The sequence below is a fragment of the Nycticebus coucang genome, chromosome 11 (genome assembly GCF_027406575.1).
Source record: "Nycticebus coucang isolate mNycCou1 chromosome 11, mNycCou1.pri, whole genome shotgun sequence".
Taxonomy (NCBI): Eukaryota; Metazoa; Chordata; class Mammalia; order Primates; family Lorisidae; genus Nycticebus; species Nycticebus coucang.
This window is the reverse complement of record NC_069790.1, coordinates 7,196,678-7,217,359: the sequence shown is the minus strand read 5'-3', so window position 1 is coordinate 7,217,359 and position 20,682 is coordinate 7,196,678. Positions and strand designations below refer to the sequence as shown.

The 20,682-nt window shown below is 38.6% G+C and overlaps 1 protein-coding gene across 1 annotated transcript in view; it reads left to right on the top strand.

The window, feature by feature from the left end:
• Positions 1-20,682, top strand: part of ABCA13 (ATP binding cassette subfamily A member 13) — a 578,079-nt gene that overhangs the window by 515,511 nt on the left and 41,886 nt on the right. Inside the window, exon 57 of the mRNA XM_053553839.1 lies at positions 6,684-6,818. Coding sequence (XP_053409814.1) covers positions 6,684-6,818 — 135 coding nt within the window. The remainder of the gene's footprint in view (positions 1-6,683; positions 6,819-20,682) is intronic.

Here is a 20,682-nt window from a genome sequence, read left to right as displayed (position 1 = left end):
AGAACAGAATCTCTGCACGTGGTTGAAGGGTCCCTGGCCCCTTTATTCACCTCCCGTTTTAATAAAGCAAAGATAACTGACCACCCCTCAGGAGACCTGCTCATCCTTGCTAAACAGCTATTGAAATCCAGGACTAAATGTCCACTCAGTCTTTAATAGATAGATGTTCAACTCCGTTAGCTCACCCTTGTTAGTTTTTGATTAAAGAAGAGAATGCTTGGCAAATGCTTTGAGCCGGCCCCTTTGCTGTTCAGGGGGAAAGTGCCTATGAAAAGCTCCTCTCCTTAATATCCTACGGCTTGGTGCTTCCTGTCATTCAGGGCAATTGCCTCCTGATACCCAGCTGTCTCCAGCCTTGTTTTTCTGAACTGCTCTACCAAGGAAAGTTATTTTAATGGTCTCCAATTAGGAACTGGCTTCATTTCTTTTATAAAACTGCAACTGATTTTGCAGACGGTATTGCTCCTCGCTCTTGTTTCTAGATGTCAGCACACTTTTCCATCTGTTCCCAAAGGAGTTAGTGCCTTTTCTGGTAAATATCTTCTCCTATAAATTTTGGGACTATTTAAACTATAGGATAGGCATATCTATTCTGAGGTGTTTATCACAAGGTTACTAGAAGAAATAGTTATAAAATAAAACAGTTATTTTTGCTAATTTTTCAGTATTTGCTCTGTCAGGCACCATTCGAAGTAATTTGCAGCCACCATATCAAGTAGATGTTTATTCCCCATTTTACACATGGGAAAACTTAGGCACATAGAGATTAGGTAATTTATCCAGGTTCACATGGTTAGTATGTGGCAGGGTTTTGTTTTGAACCCAGATAAACAAGCTCCAGAGAACATGTTTGTGATTCACACACTGCTCTGACACTGAGAAATAAGATGAGATCAATTCCTGGAGCTATTTGTAGCTTGGCGTAATTATGCTCCTGGGGTGGCTGGAGAAGCAGAAGCTCTGTGGGGTCACCACGTGACTCCTCCAAGCAGGGACCTCCTCCTACTGATCGGCCTTCCTGTATCCTCTGTGGGGGAGGGAGACCTCCTGTGCTTTCTGGGGGTCCTGGGACCTCCTCCTATTGATCAGCCTTCCTTATGTCCTCTGTGGGGGAGGGAGACCTCCTGTGCTTGCTGGGGGTCCTGGGACCTCCTTCTACTGGTCAGCCTTCCTTACATCCTCCGTAAGGAGAGGGAGACCCTCCTGTGATTGCTGGGGGGTCCTGGGACCTCCTCTTACTGGTCAGCCTTCCTCTATCCTTTGTGGGGGAAGGAGACCCTCCTGTGTTTGCTGAGGGGTCTTAGGACCTCCTCCTCCTGATCAGCCTTCCTTATGTCCTCTGTGGGGGAGGGAGACCTCCTGTGCTTTCAGGGGGTCCTGGGACCTCCTCCTACTGATCAGCCTTCCTATATCCTCTGTGAGGAGAGGGAGACCCTCCTGTGCTTGCTGGGGGGTCCTGCCCACTCAGCCTCATGTCCTCTCCCCTACACTAGCCCTGAGTGCCATCTGCTCTCCAGGGCCCCCAGTCCACCCATGCTCCAGCTGGCTGGTCATTTCTCTCTACAGTCATGTCACCCTCCTACCCTCTAAAAGTTCAGTAAGGTGAGAAAAAGATGCCTCTTCACAGAGTCTGAGTTTAGGCTCTGCAGGGCGTACAGTGAGTTTCAATTTCCCTCCATTCATACGACATGGTTTTGTACGGGTTACATATTTGAACCTGAGTTTAATTAACCTGGTGAAAAATTTTATATCAAGTTATGGCCAAATGAGGAGATGAGGGCTACATCATCTGGCTTGCCACAGAGAACATGTAAGAGAAGCCCGTTGTAGTGGGTAATTTCAGGTTAGTGTCATACCAAAGCAACTGAACTACACTTTTAAGACGGAGGAGAGTGCCAAATTTTGGGTTCCCTGGTATGAACAGTAGGGCCCATTGCATCTTATTTTTGCCGATATCTGCAAATCGCTACCAGGAAAAACCTCTCCTGTGCCTTCCTTCCCATCGTTGTCTCTGCAGACATGACTTTTGTCTTTGAGTTTTCTTCCATTAGCACAGTTTTCCTAGAAGTTTTAATATAGGAAGAACATGGCCAGGAGGTCATTGTCAGAGAGTGAGAGAAAAGGCATTTCTGTCTAAGATCATTGGCGCCTTTTTCCTACTTAATTACTCATTTTGGCCTTCAATCTCAAGCATTTTTTTTAAATTTCAGATTAATAGATGGGTACAAATGATTGGTTTACGTAGTTAGCATGTGTTAGGTAATGTCTAAGTTGTAGTTGAGCCCTTCAACCAGAAGGTGGGACATATACCCCTACATTGTGCCTGTTAGGTGACAACTTTCCCAACCATCTCCCGCCACCCCCTCCCCTCTTCTCCCCTCCCCCCACTTGAATTTAATTGTATTTTTTTTTCTTGCGTGGGTGTGTGGTTGCTCATTTAGTAGTTTCAGAACAGTATTGTGTACTGTTCCATTCTTGTGATACTTTACTTGGGAGGATGTTCTCCAAATCTATCCAGGTAAATACAGAAAAATGTAAAGTCTCCATCTTTCTTTATGACTGAACATTATAAATGGTGTACATATATCATAGTTTATCCATTTGTGAGTTGATGAGCACTTGGTTCTTTCTTGGCAATTATGAATGGAGCTGTGATAAACATTCTAGTGCAATGTCCTTATGGGAGAATGAATTTTTTTTCTTCTCGGTAGATACTTAGTAATGGGATTGCAGGGTCAAATGGAAGGCCTACTTTCACCTCTTTAAGGATTCTTCATACTACTTTCGAAGAGGGCTGTATTAGTTTTCAGCGTGTTTGTGTTCCCTTCTCTCCATATCCACTCCAGTGTCTGCAGCATGGGGACTTTGTCTCACAGGAAATTTCGACATGGCATCCTATGTGCTGGTGGAAAAATATTGGCTTTGGAACCCAACGGATGACATGTGTAAATCTCTGAGCAATTTATTTTGGCTCCAGTAATATTTATAAAAGTCCTGTTGTGTGCCAAACATAATTAAGCAGTAGTGATATAAAAACAAATGAATCCTAATCTCCTGCCTTAATTATAGTACAACTTCTAGAGCTTTGCAGGTAAAAAATACCAGACTGCATAGAAACTCTATGAACTTATGACATTTTGGGGTTTAGGCAGCATTTGGCAGCCACAATTGCAAAGACATTGTGTTTTCTGTTACTTTGACAGTGGTGCTGAGTGCAGAAAAGACTACAACAAAATACTTCTTATTAGGCTATTTTCAGTTGTTTTCTGACAAGTTGACATTCACAAAGCATTAGATCAAACTGACACATTTATTCTTATATATACTGGAATCTTTCCTATAGTTAACCAATCCAGAATTTGCTAGCTGAAACACTTAACCTTTTGTGAAACTGGGAAAACATGACATATGTTTTCTGATTTTATAAAAATATGCAATAATAGTTTGGCAAGTTTATTCTAAACTTCTCTTATCATTCTGAAGTCATTTCTACATAACCAGCTTGCTTATATGATTACATTTTATACCATTTGTCCATCGTATTTCATTTATGTATTGCTAATTTTGAATAAAATAAATGCGAGAAAAATAAAAATTTTTTCTAATACATACACATACACACATATTTTCATTCTTTTTAGTAATTTTTTTATGAGTGCAAAAACAAACAAAAATATCATTTTTTTTTTTTTATTGTTGGGGATTCATTGAGGGTACAATAAGCCAGGTTACACTGATTGCATTTGTTAGGTAAAGACCCTCTTGCAATCATATCTTGCCCCCAGAAGGTGTGGCACATTTTATCATCCTCACTCCTATTAAAGCAGGTCCTTGAATAATGTTATATAGTCCAATAGTTTCATTATAACGATGATGAGAAAAACAAAATTAATTCCCCACCTGAACTGTCTGTGTGGACTTTGCACTCTCTTCCCCACTCTGCCTGGGTTTTCCTTGGTACTTTGGTTCCCTTCCTATATCCCAAAGTTGTGCACATTAGTTAATCAGCATGTCTAAATTGTCCAGGTCTGACAGAGAGAGTGCACTACCTGCCATGAGATGCTGTGCTGTTCAAGGTGGGGTCCTGCCTCATGCCCTGAGCCCCCAGGATAGGTGCTGGCCATCTATGACCCTGCATTGGAATAATTGGGCAAATAATTATCGTGTTTTCATTAATATTTCTTAAATGTGTGTATAACTCACATTTATTTCAGTGTTTACCATTAAAAGTGTTTTGGTTCTTATTTAGAAATATGATGATGTTTTCGTGACCAGAAATATGCCCTAGAATTGAACTCTTATTTACATCAATTAGCCTGTGGTAACATTGATTTCATTATTCAGGGTGTGCATAAAGTTCATGTGCACTTACAAAATTACAAACATTTTAAAATTGTACATGAACTGTATGGACACCCTGTACATCAATTTGCTTGAAGTTGTGGTTTCCGAGAACCTATTGGCAATGTTAAGTAACGACTTACTGTATTAGCTTTTTCTAAGAGGTAAAGCTTCCCAACAGTGTCTGCTGTGTTTTCAAGTTCCTTCTTTTTTATGGGGACTGTGCCTTCTCTTCCAGGAAGCCTTCCTGATTCCCTCCTTCATCTCTCTTGGGACTCTTCAGGAACTGATCTTACACTTCTTAGGAGTGCCTGTCTTGGGGAATCAGGATCTGCATTACTATTTCTCTTATATCTTTAATTCCTCAATGCTAGTCATTGTATGTCTCTATTTACATGTCAATTACATTAATATTTGTGTGTTTGCTTGTTTTGAATAAAATCTCTTGTTTAAATATTTTTATTTAGGGTGGTGCCTGTGGCTCAAGGAGTAGGGCGCCGGTCCCATATGCCGGAGGTGGCGGGTTCAAACCCAGCCCCGGCCAAAAAAACCACAAAAAAAAAAAATATTTTTATTTAATTAAATGACTTTTTATTTTATATTGATTGAAATCATTGGACTGGCTTGGTACCTGTAGCTCAGCGGCTAGGGCGCCGGCCACATACACTGAGGCTGGCGAGTTTCAACCAGGCCTGGACCTGGCAAATAGCAGTGACAACTGCAACAAAAATATAGCCGGGCATTGTGGTAGGCAGCCGTAGTCTCAGCTACTTGGGAGGCTGAGGCAAAAGAATCGCGTAAGCCCTAGAGTTGGAGGTTGCTGTGAGCTGTGACGCCACAGCGCTCTACCGAGGGTGACATAGTGAGATTCCATCTAAAAAAAAAAAAAAGGAAAGAAATAATTGGACTGAATGGAGCCAGTAAAAAGGATGAGTCATAGTAAACAATCTGGGAAAAATCACTCTTGCTGTTTTCAGTAAGGACAAACTGCTGGCCTTGAGATGATTTTCTTTGGCAGATGGCCAGAGATTTAAGATTTCAGTTTCATAAATCTGCATTTCCTTGAATTATGCTGTTTGGCCACAAGAACTGTTTCTGAGCCTCTTAATTCATTTCTTATTTTGAGGCTGTACAAATAAAGAGATAGAAACATTTCTATTGAGAGCGTTTGTTGGGCAGCATAATTATTATCAGTATTGTTAAAGGTTTTTAAAATCTTACTACCATTACTGTCATCATCATTCTAATCCCAACTTTTATGCACTTATCAAAAAATATGCATTAATTTATACTGTTTTATTCAGTTATGTAGGACATACAAGTATGAATCCATCTTCATAATTCCCATCATCTTGGTCAGCTGGATGTTTAATATTATCGAAAAAAATGTATCTACATTAACACCTCTGGGGTCACAAGACTTAAATAAAGCTGATATAGTTTTAAATTATGTGGAGTTGGGTCAAAGAAGTTGCTTAATTTGGGCCCCAAGAGGAACCAGTTCAGCACAGGAGACAGAGCTGGAAACAGGAAATGTGGTGTGGTACAAATGACACTGGGATGTGCTCTATAAAAGTGTTCTATAGGCTCACAATACGCAGAGTAGTGACAATTATTTCCTCTAAGGAGAGATATGGGAATAGACTAGGCCTCCAAGGGCATGTGAAAAGCTGGCTGGTTGAAAGGTTGTGAAGAATAAAGTTGTTATGAGCCCCAGGCCCCTGGAAAGAGCCAAAATTCCTCTGTGGCTGAGTGGGTGGGTTTGGTGAACGTAGCCACCATCCCCAGGAGTTGATATAATGATTTCCAACAATTGTGAATAAGAAACATTTCTCCATTTCCTCTCCCACCACTAGTTGATAAACCAAACTCTGAGTGGACAAACTCTGACAGTGGCTCCCCATGATCCTGGGGCAGTTTCTTTCCTGTGTTAATATTGAACATGACCTTCCTTCAATTCATTTTTCCCGTGAGGTTTTGACACTGCTCTCTTCTGGTTTCATAACCGTTCAGTTCTTTCTCAGTCTGCTCTTTGGCTCACCCTTCTTTGCCCCTCTGGATGTTCACCTGGGTCCAGCCTGGGGTCTTTCTTTCTTCCCACCCTACTTCCCTGAGTTCCTGACCCTCCCTGAGATGTCTACAGGCACAGAAAAAACTCCCACCTGTTTATTCTCAATTATTTCCTATACTGTGAAGGCATTTCGGGAGATGCACTGGACTGTGTATGGGAAAGGTAGGCAGGGACAGCAGGAGGACAGTGCAGGAATCAGGGCTGAGCCCCCGGGGTCTGCCCGGCACTCTGAAGAGGGGCAATGGGCAGTGAGAAAATTGCTCTCTTCCAGGTTGCTGGAGACCTCGTGAGGCGCCTACACCTGGAAGCCCATGCGAATAAACCTGTGTCCACCTACAGTGGGGGAACCAGGCGGAAACTCTCTACAGCGCTGGCCCTGGTGGGGAAACCTGACATTCTTTTGTTGGTGAGTAGTATGAATATCAGTAACATGCCAATGTCTTGGAATAAGATACATACTGACTATGTATTTTAAAACTCCTTTAGCCTATCAGTCCTTACAGGAAGTGACTTCAGAACTTACCACTCTGGTTCTATGAGCTAATGAATTGCTTTCCCCTAAGTCAGTATTTCCAAAATAGAAGGTAAAATATCATTGGAATTTTACAAAATAAAATATTTATATTTTGATAGATTCACTTATATGTTGCAAGTTGGAAATTAAATAAAAATTTAACATGACAACAGTCTTTAAAAATAATAATAGAATCAACCTGTAATTCCTCTAGCACATCGGTCTCAAGTGTTTTTCTGTCTGCGGCTGATGTTTATCATAGCAGTAGTGGCACCAGTTGCAGTGAATTCTGAGGATGGATGTTGGGGGTGAGGATGGACGTAAAATGGAAAGCAGGAAGGGATCCCAGCAGGAGGCTGGAGCAGGTGCAATGGCTTTGAGATAAGGCGGTCTGCAGACTACCTGGGGACTGTACCTAACTCAGTTTGGCTGGATCACAGCCTTGACTGGAAATGACAGTTGTCAAGAAATAGAGACAACTGTTTTCCATTTAAAAAATACCTACATCTATAATAATGCCATTCAAACAATAAATAAAGGCTACTCTTCCTACCAGTCTGCACACTTCACTACCAGGGCTTCAGACTGGTAGAAAGCCTCAGGGGCATCATAAAGTATGGGGAGCAAAGAAGATTCTCCTTTTTCCATCTGTGTTCATGAAATGAAAACAGCCTTTCAGGGTGTGGGGAGAAAATAGGGAGCCGCATCTGTGTTGGCAAATGGCTTCATCATTTGCTGGTTGTCTCTCGGAAACGCATCTGAATGTTCTTTTTACTTGCTGTGAATTTGCTTTTGCAATGTCCTAAATTCATGCACTATTGCATACCTGCATATTCTGGAATTTATGCATTTTGCAAACTACATTTTCCTCTCAAGATGAGGCAGGGTTGAGTGGAGGAATTAATGAGACGTGGGCATTCATTGCCTTCTGCAGAATTTCACCATACCCAGCCTCCCACTGTGCAGCTCCTCAGCTGAATGAAGGCGCCGTGCTCGGGACCCACAGCTGTGGCTCTCTGCAGACCCTCACTTCTTCTTTCATATGCCCTTGCTCCCAGCTCCCCTTGGATGCCCAGGACTGTGGCGCAATATCAACATGAGGACTCTGAAGTCTAAATAACCAGGTTCATATTTTGCCTCTGCAATTTCCCAGAATGCAATTTTGCAGGTTCTATATTGCTTCCCCCATATCTGAAAGTGGTCCTGATAATAGTGTCTGTCACATGGAGCCATTGAAAGCAGTGATAAAGTCATCCATGTTAATCCCATTGCCCTGCAGCCAGCACGTGATAAACCACGATAACCATTAGTGACTCTGACAATGGTGACTGTTACAGCGTCAGATGAAAGCGGTACATTGCAGGTTTTTCGTGGTTTTCCTCAGAGAGACTGGCAGTAATGCTCGGAGCAAACATCCAGGCAGGAATCAGGAAAATGCATAATTACATATCCAATGCTTCCATTGAACAAGGCACGATTATACCTTTTGTTCACCTATTGTTACTACTAGTACACATTCATCATTTGATTTGCAGAAAAGACTAGGTATTTATTTTCCTGTTCTGTGCCTCCCCCTACCCCACTGTTACTTCCCTTCTGTTACTTTCTTTAGAGAAGTTTATGACCCTAAGAAATATGTGTTTAGAATTCCCTGACTGCAAAAGGCACAGAAATACATCAGGCAGTTTGGCAAGAGTTCTCTCAAAACTGGTTCAAATAAGAAATGCTTTGGTGTTTATTGAAGGAGAAAGCTTCAGGTTCCAAGAAATATCAATTTATTTGATGTTTCTAAATAAATGAAGCCTTTTCTTGCTGTCATATGTCTTCCTAGGGGATATCATTCTAAAATTTTTTGGAGGTTGACAATTCATTTTAAAAACATCAAGGTTGGTTTACCTAGATCATGAAGGGGAAGCAACCTGATGCATTCCAGCGTTATTTTTCCCAAGTTTTATTGAGGTATAATTGACAAATAAAAATTGTATATGTTTTAAAAATATAATAATATTTTTGATATACATATATATTGTGAAATGATTAGCATAATCAAGCTGTTCATGTATTAATAACCTCACATAATTACCTTTTTTCCTATATGTGGTGAAAACACTTAATATCTACCCTCTTAGAAAATTGCACAAGTGTAATATAGCATCGTGATCTATAGTCCCTCTGTTAGTCTGTTGTGCTGCTATAGTGTGTTGTATCACACTCTGGGTAATTTATAAAGAACACAAATTTACTCTGACAGTTTTGGGGTCTCGGAAGTGTAAGAACAAGACACTGGCAGGGTTAGGTGTCTGGTGAGCTCCTATTTCCTCTCCAAGATGATGCCTTGAACTTCATCGTCCAGAAGGGAGGGATGATTTGTCCTTATAAGGCAGAAATTGGAAGGGCAAAAAAATAAAAAAGGACAAAATCCCTTTGTCAGGCCCTCTTATGAGGGCACTTAACCCCATTTGCAAGAGTAGAGGCCTCATGCTTCAATCACCTGCCAAAGGCCATACCTCCTAATACTGTTGAATTGGAGATTAAGTTTCAACATGAAATTTGGAGGGGACAAAACATTCAAACTATAGCAGTCCCTAGTTTCTATATTAGATCTCCAGAATTTATTCATCCTGCATAACTGAAATGTTATATGCTTTGACCAACATTTGCCGTTTTCCCACACTGAGTCCCTGGTAAATACCTTTCTACTCTCTGTTTCTATGAGTTTGACCTTTTTGGATTTCATGAGATCAAAAAGTATTTATCTTTTCATGTCTGATTTGTTTCCTTTACCATAATGTCCTCCAGGTTTATCATGTTGTTGAAAATAGCAGGATTTCCTTCTTTTTAAGGACAAATAGTATTCTATGATATATTTATGCATAAATACATACACTGTATATACACATATTTTCTTTACCCATTTGTCTGTTGAGGAATAAATAGATGATTTCTATATATTGGCAATCATGAGTAATGCTGCAGTGAACATGGGAGTACAGATGTAATTTCCAGATTGTGGTTTTATTTCCTTTGGATATAACTCAGAAATGGAATTTCTGGATTGTATGGTAGTAACTTGTTTTAATTTTTAGAGGAGCCTCCATACTGTTTTCTGTAATGACTGTACATTCCAACAGTGTACAAGTGTTCCCTTTTCTCTGTGTCCTTGCCAGCACTCATCTTGTCCTTTTGATAATAGTCATTCCAATAAGTATAAAGCAATATCTCATTGTGGTTTTGATTTGCATTTATCTGATAATTAATAATGTTGATATCATACCACATACCTGTTGATGATTTTAATTTCTTCTTTAAAGAAATAATCTATTCAAGTCGTTTGCTCATTTTAAAAATTGGGTTATTTGGGGATTTTTGCTATCTAGTTGTATGAATTCTTTATATATTTTAAATGAGATTCCTACTGGATATACACATATGGTTTGCAAGTATTTTCTCCCATTACATGATTTACCTACCATTTTTGTTGATTTTTTTTCTTTGTTGTGTAGAAACTCTTGTTAGTTTCATGTAGTCCACTTGTTTATTGCCAAGACCAATATCAAAGAAATTTTCATCTCTTTTCTTCAATAAGTTTTATGGTATCTGGTCTTAAGTTTAAGTCTTTAATCCATTTTCAGTTGATTTTTTATTATATAGTGTAAGAATCCAGTTTCTTTCTTTTTCTTTTCTTTTTGCAGAGACTATCCTTTTTCTGTTTTATATTTTTAGTGTCTTTCTCAAAAATTAGTTGACTATGTGTGTGAGTTTATTGCTGGGCCCTCTATTCATTACCACTGGCCTATATATCTGTTTTATCACAGTACCATATTATTTTCATTGCAATAGCTTAGTAATATAATTTGAAATCAGCAAGTAATGAGGACTTCAAGCTATTTTTTCTTGCTCAGCGTATAACTATCTATGGTCTCTTTTAGCTCTCTATAGATTTTAGAATCTGATTTTTGTCCTATTTCTGTGAAAAACTTCAATAGAATTTTAACAGAGGTTGCACTGAATTTATAGAATCAGTGGGCAATGTGGACATCTTGACAGTATTAATTCTTTAAATTAACCTACACAGATATCCTTCCATTTATTTGTGTCTTCAATTTCTTTTTTTTTTTTTTTTTTTTATTGTTGGGGATTCATTGAGGGTACAATAAGCCAGGTTACACTGATTGAAATTGTTAGGTAAAGTCCCTCTTGCAATCATGTCTTGCCCCCATAAAGTGTGACACACACCAAGGCCCTACCCCCCTCCCCCCTTCCCTCTCTCTGCTTTTCCTTTCCCCCCCATAGCCTTAATTGTCATTAATTGTCCTCATATCAAAATTGAGTACATAGGATTCATGCTTCTCCATTCTTGTGATGCTTTACTAAGAATAATGTCTTCCACTTCCATCCAGGTTAATATGAAGGATGTAAAGTCTCCATTTTTTTTAATGGCTGAATAGTATTCCATGGTATACATATACCACAGCTTGTTAATCCATTCCTGGGTTGGTGGGCATTTAGGCTGTTTCCACATTTTGGCGATTGTAAATTGAGCTGCAATAAACAGTCTGGGACAAGTGTCCCTATGATAAAAGGATTTCTTTCCTTCTGGGTAGAAGCCCAGTAATGGGATTGCAGGATCAAATGGGAGGTCTAGCTTGAGTGCTTTGAGGTTTCTCCATACTTCCTTCCAGAAAGGTTGTACTAGTTTGCAGTCCCACCAGCAGTGTAAAAGTGTTCCCTTCTCTCCACATCCATGCCAGCATCTGCAGTTTTGAGATTTTGTGATGTGGGCCATTCTCACTGGGGTTAGATGACATCTCAGGGTTGTTTTGATTTTCATTTCTCTAATATATAGAGATGATGAACATTTTTTCATGTGTTTGTTAGCCATTCGTCTGTTGTCTTTAGAGAAAGTTCTATTCATGTCTCTTGCCCATTGATATATGGGATTGTTGGCTTTTTTCATGTGGATTAATTTGAGTTCTCTATAGATCCTAGTTATCAAGCTTTTGTCTGATTGAAAATATGCAAATATCCTTTCCCATTGTGTAGGTTGTCTCTCTCTTTGCTTTGGTTATTGTCTCCCTAGCTGTACAGAAGCTTTTCAGTTTAATGAAGTCCTATTTGTTTATCTTTGTTGTTGTTGCAATTGCCATGGCAGTCTTCTTCATGAAGTCTTTCCCCAGGCCAATATCTTCCAGTGTTTGTCCTATGCTTTCTTGGAGGATTTTTATTGTTTCATGCCTTAAATTTAAGTCCTTTATCCATCTTGAATCAATTTTTGTGAGTGGGGAAAGGTGTGGGTCCCGTTTCAGTCTTTAACATGTAGACATCCAGTTCTCCCAACACCATTTATTGAATAGGGAGTCTTTCCCCCAAGGTATGTTCTTGTTTGGTTTATCAAAGATTAGGTGGTTGTAAAATGTTAGTTTCATTTCTTGGTTTTCAATTCGATTCCAAGTGTCTATGTCTCTGTTTTTGTGCCAGTACCATGCTGTCTTGAACACTATGGCTTTGTAGTACAGACTAAAATCTGGGATGCTGATGCCCCCAGCTTTATTTTTGTTACAGAGAACTGCCTTAGCTATACGGGTTTTTTTCCGGTTCCATACAAAATGCAGAATCACTTTTTCCAAATCTTGAAAGTACGATGTTGGTATTTTGATAGGAATGGCATTGAATAGGTAGATTGCTTTGGGAAGTATAGACATTTTAACAATGTTGATTCTTCCCATCCATGAGCATGGTATGTTCTTCCACTTGTTAATATCCTCTGCTATTTCCTTTCTGAGGATTTCATAGTTTTCTTTGTAGAGGTCCTTCACCTCCTTCGTTAGGTATACTCCTAGGTATTTAATTTTCTTTGAAACTATGGTGAAGGAAGTTGTGTCCTTAATTAGCTTCTCATCTTGACTGTTATTAGTGTACACAAAGGCTACTGACTTGTGGACATGGATTTTATATCCTGAAACATTACTGTATTTTTTGATGACTTCTAGGAGTCTTGTGGTTGGGTCCTTGGGATTCTCTAAGTATAAGATCATGTCGTCAGCAAAGAGGGAGAGTTTGACCTCCAATGCTCCCATTTGGATTCCCTTTATTTCCTTGTCTTGCCCAATTGTATTGGCTAGAACTTCCAGCACTATGTTGAATAGTAAAGGTGACAGAGGACAACCTTGTCTGGTTCCAGTTCTAAGAGGAAAAGCTTTCAGTTTTACTCCATTCAGTAAAATATTGGCTGTGGGTTTGTCATAGATAGCTTCAATCAGTTTTAGAAATGTGCCACCTATGCCTATAGTCTTCAGTGTTCTAATTAGAAAAGGATGCTGGATTTTATCAAATGCTTTTTCTGCATCTATTGAGAGGATCATGTGATCTTTAGTTTTGCCTCTGTTAATATGGTGGATGACGTTTATAGACTTGCGTATGTTAAACCAGCCTTGCATCCCTGGGATGAAGCCTACTTGATCATGATGAATGACTTTTTTGATGATAAGCTGTAATCTATTGGCTAGGATTTTGTTGAGAATTTTTGCGTCTATATTCATGAGTGAGATTGGTCTGAAATTCTCCTTTTTGTTTGGGTCTTTTCCTGGTTTTGGTATCAGGGTGATGTTTGCTTCATAGAATGTGTTGGGGAAAATTCCTTCTTCCTCAATTTTTTGGAATAATTTCTGCAGTACAGGAATAAGCTCTTCCTTGAAGGTTTGATAGAATTCTGGAGTGAAGCCGTCTGGACCAGGGCATTTTTTGGTTGCAAGATTTTTTACTGTTTCTTTGATCTCAGTGCTTGAAATTGGTCTGTTCAGGAGCTCTATTTCTTCCTGGCTGAGTCTAGGGAGAGGGTGTGATTCTAAATATTGATCCATTTCTTTCACATTGTCAAATTTCTGGGCATAGAGTTTCTGGTAGTATTCAGAGATGATCTCCTGTATCTCTGTGGGATCAGTTGTTATTTCCCCTTTATCATTTCTGATTGAGGTTACTAGAGATTTTACTTTTCTATTCCTCGTTAGTCTGGCCAATGGTTTATCTATTTTATTTATTTTTTCAAAAAACCAACTCCTTGTTTCATTAATTTTCTGAATGATTCTTTTCTTTTTAATTTCATTGATCTCTGATTTGATTTTGGATATTTCTTTTCTTCTACTGAGTTTAGGCTTAGATTGTTCTTCTTTTTCCAATTCCATAAGATCTCTTGTGAGATTGTTGATGTGCTCTCTTTCTGTTTTTCGAATGTAGGCATCTAAAGCGATGAATTTTCCTCTCAAAACTGCTTTTGCAGTATCCCACAGGTTTTGGTAGCTTGTGTCTTCATTGTTGTTGTACTCAAGGAAGTTAATGATTTCCTGTTTTATTTCTTCGTGCACCCATCTGTTATTCAACAGAAGATTGTTTAATTTCCATGCCTTTGGGTGGGGTCGAGCGTTTTTGGTAGAGTTGAGTTCCACCTTTAGTGCCTTATGGTCTGAGAAGATACAAGGTAAAATTTCAATTCTTTGATTCTGTTGATATTTGTTTTGTGTCCCAGGATATGATCAATTTTGGAGAATGTTCCATGGGGTGATGAGAAGAATGTATATTCTTTATCTTTGGGATAGAGTGTTCTATATGCGTCTATCAAGCACAGTTGTTCTAGGGTCTCATTTAAGTCTCTTATATCCTTGTTTAATTTCTGTTTAGAGGATCTGTCCAGCTCTGTCAGAGGAGTGTTAAGGTCCCCTGTTATTATGGTATTATCAGATATCATATTGCTCAGACTGAGTAAGGTCTGTTTCAAGAATCTGGGAGCATTTAAGTTGGGTGCATAGATATTTAGAATTGAAATGTCTTCTTGTTGTATGTTTCCCTTGACCAATATAAAGTGACCATCTTTGTCTTTTTTGACTTTAGTTGCTTTAAATCCACATGTATCTGAAAATAAGATTGCAACTCCTCTTTTCTTCTGAATTCCATTTGCCTGAAAAATTGTCTTCCAACCCTTGACTCCGAGCTTTAATTTGTCTTTTGAAGCCAGGTGTGTTTCTTGGAGACAGCAAATGGATGGCTTGTGTTTTTTAATTCAGTCAACCAATCTATGTCTCTTCAGTGGGGAATTCAAGCCATTAACATTTATTGAGATAATTGATAAGTGTGGTAGTATTCTATTCATCTTATTTTGTGTCAGTCCATTGCCTAGTTTTATCTTTTGCATCAGTGTGGAGGTTAGGTTCTGTACTTTAATTTCTGAGTTCTTACTTTGCTGCTGGTCCATTGTGGTGGTCAGTGTGCAGAACAGGTGGAAGTATTTCCTGTAGAGCTGGTCTTGTTGTTGCAAATTTCCTCAATGTTTGTATATCCGTAAATGATTTGATTTCTCCATCAATTTTGAAGCTTAGCTTAGCAGGGTACAGAATTCTGTGCTGGAAATTGTTCTGTTTAAGCAGATTAAAGGTAGATGACCATTGTCTCCTTGCTTGGAAAGTTTCATTAGAGAAGTCTGCGGTCAATCTGATGGATTTGCCCCTGTAGGTCAACTGGCGCTTACTCCTGGCAGCTTGCAGAATCTTTTCTTTTGTCTTGACCTTGGACATGTTCATCACAATGTGTCTTGGAGAAGCTCGGTTAGAGTTGAGGTGACCTGGGGTCCGATAGCCCTCTGAAAGCAGAGTGTCAGAATCTTTGGTGATATTTGGGAAATTTTCTTTCATAATATTCTCTAGTATGGCTTCCATTCCTCTGGGGCATTCTTCTTCCCCTTCTGGAATTCCTATAACTCGTATGTTGGAACGCTTCATAAAGTCCCATAATTCTGACAGTGAACGTTCTGCTTTCTCTCTCTTCTTTTCTGCCTCTTTTCCTATCTGAGTTATCTCAAGAACTTTGTCTTCTACCTCTGAAATTCTTTCTTCTGCATGGTGTAACCTGTTGCTGATACTTTCCATTGCATCTTTAATTTCCCTGATTGACCTTTTCATTTCCTTCAGCTCTGCTATATCCTTTTTATATTCTTCATATCGTTCATCTCTTATTTGATTCTGTTTTTGAATTTCCTTTTGGTTATTTTCCACTTTATTAGCAGTTTCCTTCATTGTTTCCATCATTTCTTTCATTGTTTTCAACGTGTATTCTAAATTCCCTTTCTGTCATTCCTAACATTTCTGTATAGGTGGAATCCTCTGCAGTAGCTACCTCTTGGTCCCTTGGCGGGGTTGTTCTGGACTGGTTCTTCATGTTGCCTGGCGTTTTCTGCTGATTCTTCCTCATGAGTGATTTCTTTTATCTGTTTTCCTTGCCCTAATTTTCCTTTCACTTCCTTTTGCTCTTTAAGTTCTCGTGCCTGTGGACTAAGGGTTACAGGACCAGAAGGGTGAGAATGTTGAAGAGCAAAAAAGGGATGAAAGAAAGGAGGATCGAGTGATAAGAAAAAATAAAGTAAATTAGAGAAAGGAGAGGGGGTGGGTAAAAGGAATACTGACAAAAAGAAGAGAGGCACAGAAACAGGGAGACAGAGCAATATAGGTGTACAGTAGCGTACTTTAATACAACCTTCAAAAAGGAAAACCACCTTCTGGGGGTGCTCAGTTGGGTGGTTCCCTTGAGGTCAGCAGCTCTTTGCTAACCTGATCAGACACAGTACCCCACCTCCACCAAGTAGAAAGGAAAGACAAAAATGCTATAAATCAAACCAAAACAAGCAAACAGAAAACTTTACGGGATAAAATTGGCTGGAATAACCAAATAATAGCGGTAGAAACACTAACAAAAATGAAGTTCTAATTATTGAAATAGGCAGCAATGGGAAATTATAATTAAACTAGAAAAATTGAGAAAGAAAAAGGATCTGTATGTAAAAGGTTGAGCTTAAAAAACAAAACAACAATCAACATCAAAATAAACAAAAAAAACAACCAATGCAAAAAAAAAAAACAAAAACACTACCAAAAACAAACCAGTATGTATATGTTATTGAATATTGTCTGGGCAACACGTGGTATTCTGGGGTATGAGATATTAATCACAGTTCTGATACGACTGGAGGCTGGTAATTTCTCAAACCCCAGCAGGTAGACACCCTAAATCTCTCTTCAGCCCACTTAAAAGGCACTTTGAACTTGTAAATTTGCTGAGCAGTAGCTTTCCCAGGGAAGTGCTTGTCACTGGAATCACTGCTGAAGTGGCTATCCAATTACCCTGTGTGCCAAAACTGGTCTCCCTCTGCCCCCGAGGGTTAGGGCTGCAAGGCGGCTCAGACCCCGCCCTTAGGCTACTTGGTTGCTGGGTTACCAGCTCCCACCCAATTCTAGCTCTGCGACCCTGAGGGCAGAGCTTGCCGGGGCAGATTGCTCCCAATGGCTGCCTGTGACCCAGAGCCAAACACTATTAGCTCCGTCTGGCTCAGTGGCTCAGACTGGGGCCCTAGACAAAGGCCAAAGTTCTCTGCACTCCTGCTCAGCCTCTCCCCAAGGCAGTTCAGCTGAGTGCCAAGTCCAAAGACACCAAAACAGTTCATAGGTAAGAACTTTCTGGTTTGCAGTCTCGCTGGTACTGAACTTACAGTTGTGGGCGGGTTTAGACGGGTTGAGAACATGCGACCACTTGTCGGTTTTCCACTGTTTTAGTCCTCCTCTTGGGGTCCAGAAGTCTCTCGCTGACTCCCTGCATCCTCTCAGGGGTGATGATAGGCAGATCCCACCAGCCAGAGATGCCTGGAGTCCTATCTCCCCAGACTCACGGTGCCCAGATGCAAGGAAGCTGTTACTCGGCTGCCATCTTGCTTCGCCTTTGTTTCTTCTATGGGAAGGTGAAGATCTTCATCTGGCTGGGTAACTTCATGACTCTGGTGGCCGAACTGAGGACAACTGAGAGCACTAGCAGATCAGGGTGGGAACTCTTCCAGCAATCGTGTCTTCAATTTCTTTTACTATGACTTCATTGCATACAACTATTTATTAGTTGTGACAGATTTTTTTTTTTTTTTGGTGGAATCTTTAGGTGGAATCTTTTCTGTATACTACAAAAGGCCTTATGCAGAGATGTTTTACTTCTTCCTTTCTGACTTGAATGCCTTTTATTTCTTTGTTTTGCTTAATGGCTCTGTCTAGTATTATGCTGAATAGAAGCATACCTAGTGGTCATTCTAATCTTCTTCTTCACCTTGGAGGAAAAGCTTTTAGCTTTTCACATTTGAGTATGATGTTAGCCATGGACTTATTATATATGAATTTTTATTGTTGTGTTTCTTCAATCTTTGGGCTTTGCTACTTTCTTTTTCTAGTTTTTTTATTTCTATATATAGGTTATTGATTGTAAATATTTCTCTCTTTCTTAATGTTTGTGTTTATTACTATAAATATCCCACTTAAAATTTCTTTTGTTCCATCTCACAAATTTTAGTATATTGTGCTTCCATTTTCATTTGTCTCATGTTTGACCATTGGTAGTTCAGAAGTGTATTGTTTTCATTTATATGTATTTGTGAATTTTTCAATTTTCTTTTTTTTCATTTTACTCATTATTTTTTACTGATTAAATCATTTTTTTTTTCAATTTTCCTTTTTACCGTTGTTGTCTAAAATGGTACTCAATGTGATTTCAGTCTTCTTAAATTTGTAAAAGTTTGTTTTGTGATCTAACATATAATCTGTTGTAGGGGATGTTTTATGTGCCAGAGAAGAATGAGTGTCTGCTGCTGTTGGAGAAAATATTCTGTGTATGGTTGATAGGTTCATTTGATCTAGTTTCCATTTATTGGTGTTCTCAATTGTTTTCATCAAAGTTTTATATTTTTCAGTATACAGGTCTTTCACCTTCTTAGCAAAAATTATTTCTAAATATTTTTTAGTATAGCTTAAGTATACTGTTTCTTTGTTGATTTTTTATGTGGATGATGTATCCATTATTTAAAGTGCAATATTGAAGTCCTCCACTATTATTGTATTTCTGTCTTTTTCTCCTTTGACAATTCTGTTAACATTTACCTTATTAAGTACTCTGATGTTGTGTGCTTATCTATTTATAATTTTTATATGTTCCTAATAAATTGACCCCTTTATTATTATACAGTAACCTTCATCGTCTCCTTTTACAGTTTTTGACACAAAGTATATTTGCTTCTCTTTGGGTTTCCATTTGCACAGAATCTCTTTTTCTATCAATTCATTCTCTGTGTACCTTTAAAGCTATAGCAAGTTTCTCATAGATGGCATATAGTTGGGTCTTGGTTTTACTCATAATTTACTCTAGGTCTTTTGATTTCATCTATTTACATTGCAAGTAATGATTGGTAGGTAAGGACATACTCTTAATGTTTGTTAATTGTTTTCTGCCTTTTTAAGATTATTTGTTCTTCTATTCTTCTTTATTTTCCATTTGATTTAATAATTTTCTGTATTGGTATTCTTTGATTCAATTATCTTTGGTAAAAGGCAAAAGATATGTGGGATCTGAAGGGAAACCAGAATATAATGATTCATTTGTCTCTGGGCTTTCTTTCTTTCTTTTTTTTTTTTTTTTTTGATGTGTGTGTGTGTCTACTTCATGTTTTTAATTTTTACCTATCATGAGAATACATAAAGTATTTCATGGTTATAAAACCCCATTTTAAGCTGAAAGCAACTTAACTTTGATGACATACAAAAAAATCTACATTTGTACTTTTATTCTTTTATTTTATGTTTCTGACAATTTAAAGCTTTTAATATTGTGTATACACAAATTACTGTTGCTAAAGTTATTTTTGGTACTTTTATACTTTAGCATAATGGTGGCATTAACATATTTGAATATTCTGAATTTGACTGTATATTTAACCTTATAGTAAGTTTTATAATTTAAAATTTTTTCATGTTACTAATTAGCATTCTTTCATTTTATCTTGAAGAACTCCCTTTAGCATTAATTGTAAGGTGGATGCAGTGGTGAACAAACTATCCAGCTTTTGTTTGTTTGGGAAATTCTTTATTACTGCTTCATTTCTGAAAGCAGTCCTTCATTTCTGAAAGCATGTCATTCGTTCCCTGTCCTTAAGATTTCTGCTGAAAAATATCTGATAGCCTTGTGGTGATTTCCTTGTATGTGATGAGCTTTTTTCTCTGGCTGCTTTCGAAATCTATTTTGATCATGAACAATTGGGTTATTGTGTCTCTCAGTAAATAATTTATTGGTTAAAGTTGTTTCAGAACTTTTGAACTTCAGTATATCTCAGTGTCCATCTTTTTAGTCAAATTTAAAAATATTTCATAAGTTATTTCTTTAAATCAGCTTTTTCCCCTTTTCTCTCTTGTTTCTCTTTTCTTTTTCTCTCTTCCCTCCCTTCCTCCCTCCCTTCCTTCCTTCCTTCCTTTCTTTCCTTTCTTTCTTTCTTTTTTATTGTTGTTGTTGCTGTCAGTTTTATGCCGTTGCCCTCAGTAGAGTGCTATGGCATCATAGCTCACAGAAACATTAAACTCTTGGGCTCAGTGTTCCTCTTGCTTCAGTGTCCCAGGTAGCTAGGACTACAGGTGCCCACCACAGTGCTCAGCTATTTTTAGACAGAGTCTTGCTCTTGGTCAGGCTGGTCTGGAACTCATGAGCTCAGGAATTCCACCTGCCTTGGCCTCCCAGAGTGCTAGGATTAGAGGTGTGAGCCACCACACCTAGCATCTTCTGTTTCTTTTTTAATATATCTTATGAGACAGAAGTTGGCTAACTTGATAATGTCCCATAACCCCTATTGGCTTCTTTATTTCTTTTCATTAAATTCAAATAACCTGTTTCCAAGCTGACAGATTCTCTTGTCTGCTTG